This window comes from Sycon ciliatum, chromosome 1, assembly GCF_964019385.1.
Source record: "Sycon ciliatum chromosome 1, ocSycCili1.1, whole genome shotgun sequence".
Lineage (NCBI taxonomy): Eukaryota > Metazoa > Porifera > Calcarea > Leucosolenida > Sycettidae > Sycon > Sycon ciliatum.
Window position 1 is genome coordinate 92,388,782 of NC_088643.1, and position 13,402 is coordinate 92,402,183.

The following is a 13,402-nucleotide window of genomic DNA, read 5'->3' on the forward strand; positions in this document are numbered from 1 at the left end:
TGTCCAACTGAGCATTGGAGAATCACTTTTTCTGTCCAGTCCGACTCTTTCTTCCGACTTCTCTCATATCTGCTGCTCCGCAGTCGCCTAGCACGATCGCGAGTCTGATCCGTGTGTATCATGATTGTTTAGACCTACATGATTGTACGTGTCCACATGCCAAACATGTATTATGTCACACGTGCATATGATATGTCACACGTGATTTATCGTGTGTAAGAAATATCGGCAATAAGAATCAAATGTCGTTTTTCAAACACCCACGCTATAACCGATACCTACTGTACTAGAGTAGGGCAAATATTTTCAATGCAATTTACTTTTGCCGTTTACGGACTCGTACAGTCAGTAGAAAACAGTTCAGCTTCCCCTCGTTGTCGTTTTGGATCTTTACAGGATCTTGCTGTCACAGCTGCTGGTGTTGCCAACACAGTTCGATAGGACCGCGCACACCACACCTGGTCGTCGCATTGTGGTCGATTGATTTCAAGTTCTTGTGGAGATTAGTGCAGCTCAGGCCGCTGAGCAGGCAGCTACACTGGTACTTTGTAGGGGATAAGCAAGGGTTGTTTCCAAGCTGATCGCATCAGTTTGTACTTTTCTTCACGATTCGACTGATCATGGCAGTGTGGAAAGAGTGGAGAGCCACAGCGCTGGTAAGCCAGTAGCTAAGCCATGGCTCTAATTGCCGAAGTACATGTACTTGTACACAATCATGTACATGACTGTACAAAAGTCATGTTATTATTATTATTATTATTTGAGGGATTCCCCAAAGGCCGAAGCCTAAATCAAGGGGGTCTCCGAGAATAAATATACGTGTACAATGCGTGTACAATAGGGTGCAATTCTTAAAAGGAAGAAAATATTACGATAAAAAAAGATGAATGTGAAGAGGTTAAATAAGAAGTCTGAGTAGAAGCAAGCGAAAAGGGTACTGGTAAAGAAGGGGGGTAATCAGGAAGTGAGAAAACCTCGAGGATGGAATCTATACCTGTGGAAATGGGACTTAACGTGCCGGCTAAATACACCACGGGTTTCAGATATCCTAATCTCGGTAGGCAGGGAGTTCCACGTGGTGATCATGGAATGTAGTAGAGTGGATCGGAAACAGGGACCAGTGTGAGTGGGCAGGAGGTAAAAGTGGGGACGTCGTGCACTCTTGGATAGAACTCTGTTGAGATTATTGAGGGTTTCCGGGTATTGGCGGGTGAAATGGTAAAACAGTTTGAGGCAATGTATATGCCGCCGCCACGCAAGATTTTCCCATTCAGCAGCTTCAAACACGTTCTCCATGCCATGAGGAATGGGCACTTTCCGATGGTGTAAATACTGCCTGGCCACGCGTGCTTGCAATCGTTCCAAAGTGTCAATATTTCCTGCGGTCAGTTTGTTATTCCACAGAGGTGAAGCATACTCAATGAAGGGACGGACGTATCCTTTGTAGAGGCGGGCAATGAGAGCAGGGGTCAGATTGGGTGACATGTAGGATAGCAGAACAACGCGACGACGAAAGGAGGTGACACTATTCATGTGGGTCTGGAAAGACAGGCGGGGATCCAGGGTGATTCCTAGATGGCGGTGGGTAGTCGAGGGACATAGGTGTAATACTAATACTAATACAGTACCGTAAAGTACCGCCAGAGCACCCCACCATCTCATCCTTTCGTGGTCGTATTGTGGAGGTGGTCTGCTGTCTGTAGGTCATACGGCATGAACCTTGTACACATACCGGTATTGCACGTTTTGCAGTCAATCCGTACCTTCAAGAGGACACAAGCTCCACACAAAAACCTGCCAAGTGTGACCTTAGTACACTAAGATTCTCACATCGTACACACTTCGTTGCACTCTGCCATACGATTTTCCTTTCTCTGGCTGTAAAATCAAGGTGGGGCGCTCTCGCGAGACGGGGCGCTCTGGCGGTACTTTACGGTAATAGCAAACCCTACATCATCACGATGATCACCAGTAGATCTACCATCATCTACCATGATCTACGGGTCTCTTTTGCGGCGAATCCGTACGATTTCGATATCAATCAAAATTACTGGGTACATCCTCCGGTCAATCAAAATTACAACCAAGGTCCATCATCCGCACTGCTGCATCGCCATCCCTATTTCGCCATGCATTACTTTCATTCTTGGGGTACCCCGTAAGAAGACCTTGAGTCTGTGGGGACTGCCCTATTAAAATATATGAATAAATAATAATAATAATAATAATAATAATAATAATAATGACGACTACACCATAGCTCAGTGGTTAGAGCATCGCTGGCTACAAGCGAGGGTCCCTGGTTCGAATCCTGGTGGTGACAGTCAATATTTTCTTCAGACTTTTCCCGTTTGTCTCTTTCCCTCTAATCAGTTAATATTTTATGACTTGGGGCTCCCCGCGTGCTAGTTTGTACGTGAAGTGTGTGGGTTACAGTGAGGGCTGCCTCCCACCCGCCTGTGTGGATTCACAGGAAGTGTGAGTTACGAAGTCTGAGGAAAATGTTGAACGGCCTCTGCTGGGATGACGACTACACCATAGCTCAGTGGTTAGAGCATCGCTGGCTACAAGCGAGGGTCCCTGGTTCGAGTCCTGGTGGTGACAGTCAATATTTTCTTCAGACTTTTCCCGTTTGTCTCTTTCCCTCTAATCAGTTAATATTTTATGACTTGGGGCTCCCCGCGTGCTAGTTTGTACGTGAAGTGTGTGGGTTACAGTAAGGGCTGCGTCCCACCCGCCTGTGTGGATTCACAGGAAGTGTGAGTTACGAAGTCTGAGGAAAATGTTGAACGGCCTCTGCTGGGATGACGACTACACCATAGCTCAGTGGTTAGAGCATCGCTGGCTACAAGCGAGGGTCCCTGGTTCGAGTCCTGGTGGTGAGAGTCAATATTTTCTTCAGACTTTTCCCGTTTGTCTCTTTCCCTCTAATCAGTTAAAATAATAATAATAATAATTTTAGAATTGCGATCAACAGAACGAGCTGAACCGACATTTCACAAAGGCTTTTATTGTATTCAAAAAACGAGTGGATACGAAGGCAGTGAAGAACATGGAAGAAAGAAAAATGTGATATGGAGAAAATGATGAACAAAAAATGGTACTTCGAACTAGTTTTCGCACAACACTCCTCAGGAAGCTACGTTGTACTAATGAAAAACAATCCAGAAAGATACTAATAAAGAGAAATGGAGTGAGAAGAAACAACACCTATGAAAATGATAATCCTAGCACTAAGGTAATAACAGGAAAAACTGCAAAAGCACTCAACGAACTTGTAAAGACTACTAGTATACTGTGACACAAGATATGACACCATGGCCAACCAGGGCCAAACAGACAGAACAAGCTGCTACCGTAGAACAATTTCAAACGAATAATGCTGTCCTTCTGGACACACAGATTAGGCTTATGAATACGTTGACAAACAGCTTCTAACACACTCAACTGCAACTTATAACCATGACGAGCACGGCACAAAACAGAAAAAGAAGAATCAGAATACACCTTGCAGCAATCAGGACGAGATACAAGATGCTTATACACTGATGACTTCCTACTAGAAAACACACGCTCGCACCCACTCTTACTCACACAATCATTCTCGCTCTCACACTCACCGGACTCACTGGCCGAATCCTTCTCAACGACGCCCTGCCTTGGAGCAATCAGGTCCCGTCTCCTCCCATCCCTTGTCTCACGCTCCTGTTGTGCATTCCGTTGGCTCTGTACTTCCGTACTGAAATAGGTCATGGTGTAATTCGCAGTTGTTCTTCTGGGTCTCGTTGATATTGAGGTAGGTATTGTTGTCGTCTCTGCCGGTGATGCAGCAAGCGATGATGACGCAAACGTGTCTGCATGCAACACACGTGGCGTCGCCAAAGCCACATCCACCTCCGCTGGTGGAGGGAGTGACTTGGTCATGGCCCCGGGAGCCAATGGTGGACTTGCCGAGTGGGACGCTAGGTCCCGTGTTGGCGAAGGTAGTGGTTGTTTACGGGGTCTTCCCCGCGTGGGACGCTCCAGTTGTGCGCTACGTGGGATAATGTGTAAAGGAGTGTGTTGCTTGTGTGTTGCAGCATTATTCGTTTGAAATTGTTCTAGTAGCAGCTTGTTCTGTCTGTTTGGCCCTGGTTGGCCATGGTGTCATATCTTGTGTCACAGTATACTAGTAGTCTTTACAAGTTCGTTGAGTGCTTTCGCAGTTTTTCCTGTTATTACCTTAGTGCTAGGATTATCATTTTCATAGGTGTTGTTTCTTCTCACTCCATTTCTCTTTATTAGTATCTTTCTGGATTGTTTTTCATTAGTACAACGTAGCTTCCTGAGGAGTGTTGTGCGAAAACTAGTTCGAAGTACCATTTTTTGTTCATCATTTTCTCCATATCACATTTTTCTTTCTTCCATGTTCTTCACTGCCTTCGTATCCACTCGTTTTTTGAATACAATAAAAGCCTTTGTGAAATGTCGGTTCAGCTCGTTCTGTTGATCGCAATTCTGAAACTATTGTCGCCTCGACGCCTATTTAAATAATAATAATAACAATACCTGTCAACCTGTCGTTGCAAATTCTTTATTATTGTTTTGATGTTGGAGTTTGGATTGAGTTTCTTTCCTTTCTTCCTCTTCCTTCCCCTATTTCTTGTCCCTTTGGTTTTTGGCTTTATATTTTTTTCACTTTCTCTTTGCTGTCCCACCCATGGAAATATTTCCCGGGGGGTCTGGCTTATCGCCTTCGAAAGAAGTGAATAAAGGAGACATAATAATAATAATAATAATCAGGATTGGGGAAACTGATCGGGAGTGGTCCTCGACCTCCATGTACATCATACACCACAAGGTGGAATAGACTATGCCATTAGGATTATGGTATTTCCTTAAACAGAATAATAAAGGATCCATGCCCTCTTAGACGACCTTGCTTGTGTAGTATCCCCCACACGCACGCGAGTCTTGTACTGGTATCAGGCGCGTGCCCCGTTTGGGTTCCTGGGTGCCCGGAACCCCCCTTTTTTCGCTCAAAATGCAAGATTTTGCTTCATTTTTTGAAAATTTTCCCGGGGGAGGCCCCCCTTTGAAGGCCACCGGCGCACGCACCTGGCCGTATGATTGATGGTGTTTGTCAACATGAACTCAACCCTATGAAACGTACATGACATTGTATACGTGTGTATGCCACACTTCAATAATATAAAGGGGTGTGGTCAACGGCCGTCGTTAGAAACCGTAAGCTCTGAGTCACAGGGAATTTCCAATAAATGAATTGGGTCTCTCCTATCGGATGGTGAGCCAAGGAAAATATTGAAAGGAAACAAGGAAACCGGTGGGGCACAAGTTATGCGTTAGAGTCCACCAACTAAACCAGATTATGAACAGTCAGACGTGCACAAGGTTAAGGTAGCACCACACTGACACATTCCATGGCAACAAAGTGGAGCTTGAGCATTGCTCATAGCGCAAACCAACGGCCTTCCAACTTGGAAGGTTCATGGATATTAGCGATAATTCCAGAGAGGGGAAGGTAAACAACTAAACGCCATCAAGCCGAAAACAAGCTACATTCCAAGGCACAATGGAATGCTGGCTTGGTACAAGAACGGGATGGTAAGACCACTGGGCAAAATGGTCTAATCACAATTTGACAAAGCAACAACCACCCAACTTGAGAGGCTCAATTTTATCATGGATAGGAAATGAAAGAGAAGCTTCACGAAGACGAATTGTAACAAACCGAATGCTGATATCCTATGGTACTGTACTTGGTTAATGAATATGATGGACAAACTAGCTACAATAACATGTACATGTATACTATTACAAGACGTATTGTCCAATGGCCTTGCCGTCATTGTTTCCTTTTAATTGAATATATCTTCTCTCATGTCTATACCTATTCAGTGTGTCCTTGAAGTATGTGTGCTTCTCTCATGTCTATACCTATTCAGTGTGTCCTTGAAGTATGTGGCGGTATGTTTGGCTGGTCTGCTGTAGCTACTAGCCTTCGTCTTACTGGACACGAGCATCTATGCCATGGAAGCTCCAGGCGGCAGGCCAAACTTTATTCACTTGATGATGGATGACTGGGGATGGGGTGATGTTGGAGTCTACAAGTCTCCAGGCGGTGGATATACTCGTGTACAGACACCCAACATTGACAGTTTGGCCAGAAGTGGAAAAATGTTCACAGGTATGTCTTCTCGCGATGAGACCTTTTAGGTTGAAACAGCAGCCTCAAGGATCGACATGAAAATTGGGAGGGGTTGAGTTGCTGGTTGAAGTTGCTGAATGCTGTTGGTCAGACTGGGGGTAAATTATTAGAATAATCAATATCCAGCCGGCTGAACTAACTGGCATCCCATGTGTCTGGCTGGCACAGTGACACAAACATTGGATTGACCACTCTGTTCTTGGAGACGAAGATACTTGTAGATCAGTGAAAAATGATACCCAGGGTAGAATCACATAACATGTTTTTATAGCGCTGATGATGATGGTGATGATGTGCTTTCCTTATGTGGAGTGTTCTACTGTCAGTGTTCGTATTCTTGCCGACGATTTTGTTTGTATGGTGTGGTGTGGTGTGGTGCGTGTGTGTGTGTGTGTGTGTGTATGGTGTGTATGATGATAGATTATCACTCAACCAGTCCAGTCTGCTCTCCTAGTCGAGCTGGGATCATGACGGGCCGCTTCCCGGGAGAAATTGGTATCCACTCAGCCCTAAGCCCATCCAGCCAGAAAAACAGAGAGGAGGGAAACGTGGACTTTCTGGATCCCAGCCTACCGTCCGTGTCAGCCACCTTACAGCAACATGGCTATGTGGTTGGACACTTTGGAAAGTGGCATCTTGGATCAACTGAAACACCAGTGGCTGCACCTCTTCCATCTGCGTATGGTATCAACAGCTCGTTCACATTTGATTCCCGCGATCCGAATCAATTCAATACATCAGCACAAGAATGGCCCTCAATGTCAAGTGGGATGATTGTTGATAAGGCTGTTGAGTTCATGACGGACGCCACGCACAAGAAGCTACCATTTTATATGAACGTCTGGCTTCATGTATCCCATGCTAAACTTGACCCGACACGCCAGCAGATGGAGAAATACTTGCCAGTGAGTAATGTATGCCCAACACCATCCACAAACGAGACAACTTGCCCGCATCTCATCTTCTGGGCATCGCAAACGAATGCAGATGAGCAAGTAGGCAGGTTGGTGGACAGTCTGCATAGCCTTGATCTGGTGAAGGATACACTGCTCGTTTTCACAACTGATAACGGTCCAGAGGACCCTGCCGTTTACATGAATGCTGTTGGTTCGGCGGGACCATTCCGCGGACAGAAACGCTCGCTGTACGAAGGTGGACATCGACTGCCATTCATTGCACACATGCCCGGGACAATCCCGTCAAATGTGGTCGACCACTCCGTGATAAGCGGCGCTGACTGGTTTCCAACAGTTGCAACAATGGCTGGAGTGGAGCTGCCAGCAAGTGTGACAAGCAGTTTATCCGGAGTAGATATCTCTCATGTACTGGTGTCCAATGCCACTGTAACCACCAGGTCTGCACCTCTCCTCTGGGACTGGCAAATCAACGTGACCGGACCATGCTGGAACCGAGCACCTAACATGGCCATCAGAGTTGGGCCGTATAAACTATTACAGAATCCGGATCTGTCACGTGTCGAACTCTATAACCTCGATGCAGTCACAGCAGACCATAAAGGCGAGTATTTTGAAGCTCAGAATGTAGCAGACGATTTGGATATGCAGGCAACTCGCACTCGGCTTAGTGCAACTGCGATGGGCTGGTGGAACAAGCTGCCAAACACAACAACACATTACATGACCGGGTGTGAAGCATTTCCCCTGCCAGTGGAAGGAAACTGACCCAGGAATTAAATCACACACCTTTATTATCTCTTCATAAAATTGTAATTTATTAGTATACAAAGAGTCGAAGTCGCTGCCACTATTTCATACCAAAGAGTCGTATACTTTTTTTAATCATTTGCAGATACAGCACACAACCCTTTTCTTATCACCTTACCTGCTGTGACTCCCCGCATTCAAACCTAGACTGTATACTGCCAATGAGTGTGGTCTGTGAAACCCAGTACCCGATGTCTTTCCAATCCGACTTCATTCCAGGCTGCCTAGAATCAAAAGGAAAGATTGGAAAGGCGTCACATTAGGCTGGCTACTCAGTGGTGCTAGTTTTGCATGCTGAGCAGGAAGTATAGGGCACTGCACAGCCAACAAGCATGAGTACTTGTTTCTCTTGATACCAGATACAATTATTTTACTGATCTGTGGGCACATGACATTCGCCATAGCAAAATAAGTTGATGTCCGAGAAAGATGGCATCTTTCTCGGACATCAACTATTACATTAGGAACATGATACATGTATGTCCCAAGGGCCGGGAGCCTATGTACTTTGTTGTATTGGTGGACGACATCTAAAATCGGGTGATCGTCACGGTACTCGACCCAGTGTGATTATCAGTTTGGACTGGATTGGCACTGTCCAACAAAAAGCCTCGTATTCTATATAGTATGAGGTCTCATGAGGTAGTGTGCCAAACGGCGTTTACTTGGAGCTTCAGTACATCACCCTCTCTGAAAGAGACCTTTCCTGACTGAGGACAAGCCGGTACATGCCCATGATAAGCTAATTGTATAGGGTGTTTCCGAACACACAGTGCGTCCTTGCTGTCAACCAACAACATGATTGTTTTCAGCAAAACAAGGCTTATCTAATAACAACACACGATGTAGGGCAATGAAATTAATTTCAACTATTGCACTTAGGCTTTAGTACACTAGAAAACGGTCCGGCTTGTTTAGTATATGAATTATGATTATACTAGGGCTGAAACGATCGTGGATTTTCACATATCGATTACTCTTTAGCTTAACGATCGAGTAATCGATTATAATCGTTAGCAAATAGAGTCATTATTCTGTGCAAACACTACTCTGTTTCCACAAACTATGCCTTCATAATACCAACAGATTACGCCATTAGTGAAAGGGTAGCTCCGAAACATGGCAGTTTTGAAGTCAATATTTAACCTCAGAACATGAACCATACCCCTGGCAACTGCATACTCCCAGCGGAAACTGATTCAAACTTCGCAAAACGAGGGTTTACAGTACTTTCTGGACACAAATAAAAAGCAAAATAATCGTAATCGGTAATCTAAACGATTGCTCGATCGTTAGAGTTATCAAACGAGTACTCGATTATTCGGTATAATTATAATAATCGTTTCAGCCCTAGATAGTAGATTATACCCGCTCGCAAGATCTTACTGTTCCAGCGTTACTGTTACAGCGACGGGTGTTGCCAACACCGTTCGAGGACCGCGCCCACCACACAGGCCGTCGCATTGTGGTCTATTCTAGTATCGACACTTCTTGTGGAGATAAGTGCAGCTCAGGCCGCTGGGCAGGCAGCTAGCTAGGGATAAGCAAGGCCAAGGGTCGCTTCCAAGCCGATCGCATCATTTGTTCTTTTGTTGACGACTCGACTGATCATGGCAGCGTGGAAAGAGCGGAGAGCCACAGCGCTGGTAAGCCGGTAGCTAAGCCATGGCATGGCTCTCATTGCCGAAGTACATAGTCATTGTACAATGTAATAGAAACCCTACACCATGATCATGATGATCATCACCAACACAAGTGGTCTCCTTACTGCAACTCCGTACGAATTCAATATCAATAAATATTATTAAAATTGCAACGTTGAGCCAAGGATAATGATCATCAGGATTGAAGGGAAACTGGTCGGGACTGGTCCTACTTCATGTAGATCACACAACACAACGGGACAGTTGAAGGTGGAATGAACTATGCCAATAGGATTATGGTATTTCCTCAAACAGAATAATAAAAGAAGGTCCATGCCCTCTTAGACGACCTTGCTAGTTTAAGTGTAGTACCCCCCCCCCTCCCCCTCTCCCCCACGCACACGAGTCTTGTACGTGTACTGCCTATACTGGTGGTATGGTGTTGACCCGTCCGCACGAAAGCAAACCCTATGAAACGTACATGACACTATACACTCAACAACAAAGGCAGACGAGAACAGAGACAACTGGCTAGGTCATTGTTGTAACGCTGCGTTTCATGCACATCGCAAAGCTAAGGCAAAAAGTGTCCAAGGATTGCCTTAGCTTTGCGATGTGCATGAAACGCAGCGTTACAACAATGACCTAGCCGGTTGTCTCTGTTCTCTTCTGCCTTTGTGGTATTGCTCCATTCTTGTGGTGTTGAGCACTCTAGCAATCTGGGAACTCTCGCTATTGTGACATGGTACACTTGTGTATGCCACACTACAATAATGTATAGGGTTATGGTCAACGACCGTCGTTAGAAACCATAAGCCCCGAGTCACAACAAAATTCCAATATATGAATTGGATCTCTCCTCACATGTGTATATTGTGTACTTGAAGTATGTGTCTGTGTGCTTGACTGGTCTGCTGTAGCTACTAGCCTTCGTCTTACTGGACACGAGCAGCTATGCCATTGCAGCTCCAGGCGGCAGGCCAAACTTTATTCACTTGATGATGGACGACTGGGGATGGGGTGATGTTGGAGTCTACAAGTCTCCAGGCGGTGGATATACTCGTGTACAGACACCCAACATTGACAGTTTGGCCAGAAGTGGAAAAATGTTCACAGGTACATGTATGTCTTCTCGCGATGAGACCTTTTAGGTTGAAACAGCAGCCTCAAGGATCGACATAAGAATTGGGAGGGGTTGAGTTGCTGGTTGAAGTTGCTGAATGCTGTTGGTCAGACTGGGGGTAAATTATTAGAATAATCAATATCCAGCCGGCTGAACTAACTGGCATCCCATGTGTCTGGCTGGCACAGTGACACAAACATTGGATTGACCACTCTGTTCTTGGAGACGAAGATACTTGTAGATCAGTGAAAAATGATACCCAGGGTAGAATCACATAACATGTTTTTATAGCGCTGATGATGATGGTGATGATGTGCTTTCCTTATGTGGAGTGTTCTACTGTCAGTGTTCGTATTCTTGCCGACGATTTTGTTTGTATGGTGTGGTGTGGTGTGGTGCGTGTGTGTGTGTGTGTGTGTGTATGGTGTGTATGATGATAGATTATCACTCAACCAGTCCAGTCTGCTCTCCTAGTCGAGCTGGGATCATGACGGGCCGCTTCCCGGGAGAAATTGGTATCCACTCAGCCCTAAGCCCATCCAGCCAGAAAAACAGAGAGGAGGGAAACGTGGACTTTCTGGATCCCAGCCTACCGTCCGTGTCAGCCACCTTACAGCAACATGGCTATGTGGTTGGACACTTTGGAAAGTGGCATCTTGGATCAACTGAAACACCAGTGGCTGCACCTCTTCCATCTGCGTATGGTATCAACAGCTCGTTCACATTTGATTCCCGCGATCCGAATCAATTCAATACATCAGCACAAGAATGGCCCTCAATGTCAAGTGGGATGATTGTTGATAAGGCTGTTGAGTTCATGACGGACGCCACGCACAAGAAGCTACCATTTTATATGAACGTCTGGCTTCATGTATCCCATGCTAAACTTGACCCGACACGCCAGCAGATGGAGAAATACTTGCCAGTGAGTAATGTATGCCCAACACCATCCACAAACGAGACAACTTGCCCGCATCTCATCTTCTGGGCATCGCAAACGAATGCAGATGAGCAAGTAGGCAGGTTGGTGGACAGTCTGCATAGCCTTGATCTGGTGAAGGATACACTGCTCGTTTTCACAACTGATAACGGTCCAGAGGACCCTGCCGTTTACATGAATGCTGTTGGTTCGGCGGGACCATTCCGCGGACAGAAACGCTCGCTGTACGAAGGTGGACATCGACTGCCATTCATTGCACACATGCCCGGGACAATCCCGTCAAATGTGGTCGACCACTCCGTGATAAGCGGCGCTGACTGGTTTCCAACAGTTGCAACAATGGCTGGAGTGGAGCTGCCAGCAAGTGTGACAAGCAGTTTATCCGGAGTAGATATCTCTCATGTACTGGTGTCCAATGCCACTGTAACCACCAGGTCTGCACCTCTCCTCTGGGACTGGCAAATCAACGTGACCGGACCATGCTGGAACCGAGCACCTAACATGGCCATCAGAGTTGGGCCGTATAAACTATTACAGAATCCGGATCTGTCACGTGTCGAACTCTATAACCTCGATGCAGTCACAGCAGACCATAAAGGCGAGTATTTTGAAGCTCAGAATGTAGCAGACGATTTGGATATGCAGGCAACTCGCACTCGGCTTAGTGCAACTGCGATGGGCTGGTGGAACAAGCTGCCAAACACAACAACACATTACATGACCGGGTGTGAAGCATTTCCCCTGCCAGTGGAAGGAAACTGACCCAGGAATTAAATCACACACCTTTATTATCTCTTCATAAAATTGTAATTTATTAGTATACAAAGAGTCGAAGTCGCTGCCACTATTTCATACCAAAGAGTCGTATACTTTTTTTAATCATTTGCAGATACAGCACACAACCCTTTTCTTATCACCTTACCTGCTGTGACTCCCCGCATTCAAACCTAGACTGTATACTGCCAATGAGTGTGGTCTGTGAAACCCAGTACCCGATGTCTTTCCAATCCGACTTCATTCCAGGCTGCCTAGAATCAAAAGGAAAGATTGGAAAGGCGTCACATTAGGCTGGCTACTCAGTGGTGCTAGTTTTGCATGCTGAGCAGGAAGTATAGGGCACTGCACAGCCAACAAGCATGAGTACTTGTTTCTCTTGATACCAGATACAATTATTTTACTGATCTGTGGGCACATGACATTCGCCATAGCAAAATAAGTTGATGTCCGAGAAAGATGGCATCTTTCTCGGACATCAACTATTACATTAGGAACATGATACATGTATGTCCCAAGGGCCGGGAGCCTATGTACTTTGTTGTATTGGTGGACGACATCTAAAATCGGGTGATCGTCACGGTACTCGACCCAGTGTGATTATCAGTTTGGACTGGATTGGCACTGTCCAACAAAAAGCCTCGTATTCTATATAGTATGAGGTCTCATGAGGTAGTGTGCCAAACGGCGTTTACTTGGAGCTTCAGTACATCACCCTCTCTGAAAGAGACCTTTCCTGACTGAGGACAAGCCGGTACATGCCCATGATAAGCTAATTGTATAGGGTGTTTCCGAACACACAGTGCGTCCTTGCTGTCAACCAACAACATGATTGTTTTCAGCAAAACAAGGCTTATCTAATAACAACACACGATGTAGGGCAATGAAATTAATTTCAACTATTGCACTTAGGCTTTAGTACACTAGAAAACGGTCCGGCTTGTTTAGTATATGAATTATGATTATACTAGGGCTGAAACGATCGTGGAT

General features: G+C 45.6%; 2 protein-coding genes across 2 annotated transcripts; both read left to right on the top strand.

Annotated features, from left to right (window-relative positions):
- The first annotated feature begins 305 nt into the window (after positions 1–305).
- Positions 306–8,305, top strand: LOC135806511 (steryl-sulfatase-like). The gene is made up of 3 exons (XM_065320703.1): positions 306–656; positions 5,992–6,187; positions 6,629–8,305. The coding sequence occupies exons 1-3, from the start codon at positions 621–623 to the stop codon at positions 7,888–7,890; spliced, it is 1,494 nt and encodes a 497-aa protein (XP_065176775.1). The 5' UTR covers positions 306–620; the 3' UTR covers positions 7,891–8,305.
- Positions 8,306–9,193: 888 nt separating this feature from the next.
- Positions 9,194–12,815, top strand: LOC135806510 (steryl-sulfatase-like). The gene is made up of 3 exons (XM_065320702.1): positions 9,194–9,578; positions 10,496–10,691; positions 11,139–12,815. The coding sequence occupies exons 1-3, from the start codon at positions 9,543–9,545 to the stop codon at positions 12,398–12,400; spliced, it is 1,494 nt and encodes a 497-aa protein (XP_065176774.1). The 5' UTR covers positions 9,194–9,542; the 3' UTR covers positions 12,401–12,815.
- The last annotated feature ends 587 nt before the right edge of the window (positions 12,816–13,402 follow it).

What these genes read in the sequence shown, in the direction of transcription:
- LOC135806511 (XM_065320703.1), top strand. Translation starts at nt 621, where the DNA reads ATGGCAGTGTGGAAAGAGTGGAGAGCCACAGCGCTG. An exon ending in AGTGGAGAGCCACAGCGCTG is followed by an intron (nt 657 to 5,991) that starts GTAAGCCAGTAG and finishes GGTCTGCTGTAG; the next exon opens with CTACTAGCCTTCGTCTTACT. An exon ending in AAGTGGAAAAATGTTCACAG is followed by an intron (nt 6,188 to 6,628) that starts GTATGTCTTCTC and finishes GTATGATGATAG; the next exon opens with ATTATCACTCAACCAGTCCA.
- LOC135806510 (XM_065320702.1), top strand. Translation starts at nt 9,543, where the DNA reads ATGGCAGCGTGGAAAGAGCGGAGAGCCACAGCGCTG. An exon ending in AGCGGAGAGCCACAGCGCTG is followed by an intron (nt 9,579 to 10,495) that starts GTAAGCCGGTAG and finishes GGTCTGCTGTAG; the next exon opens with CTACTAGCCTTCGTCTTACT. An exon ending in AAGTGGAAAAATGTTCACAG is followed by an intron (nt 10,692 to 11,138) that starts GTACATGTATGT and finishes GTATGATGATAG; the next exon opens with ATTATCACTCAACCAGTCCA.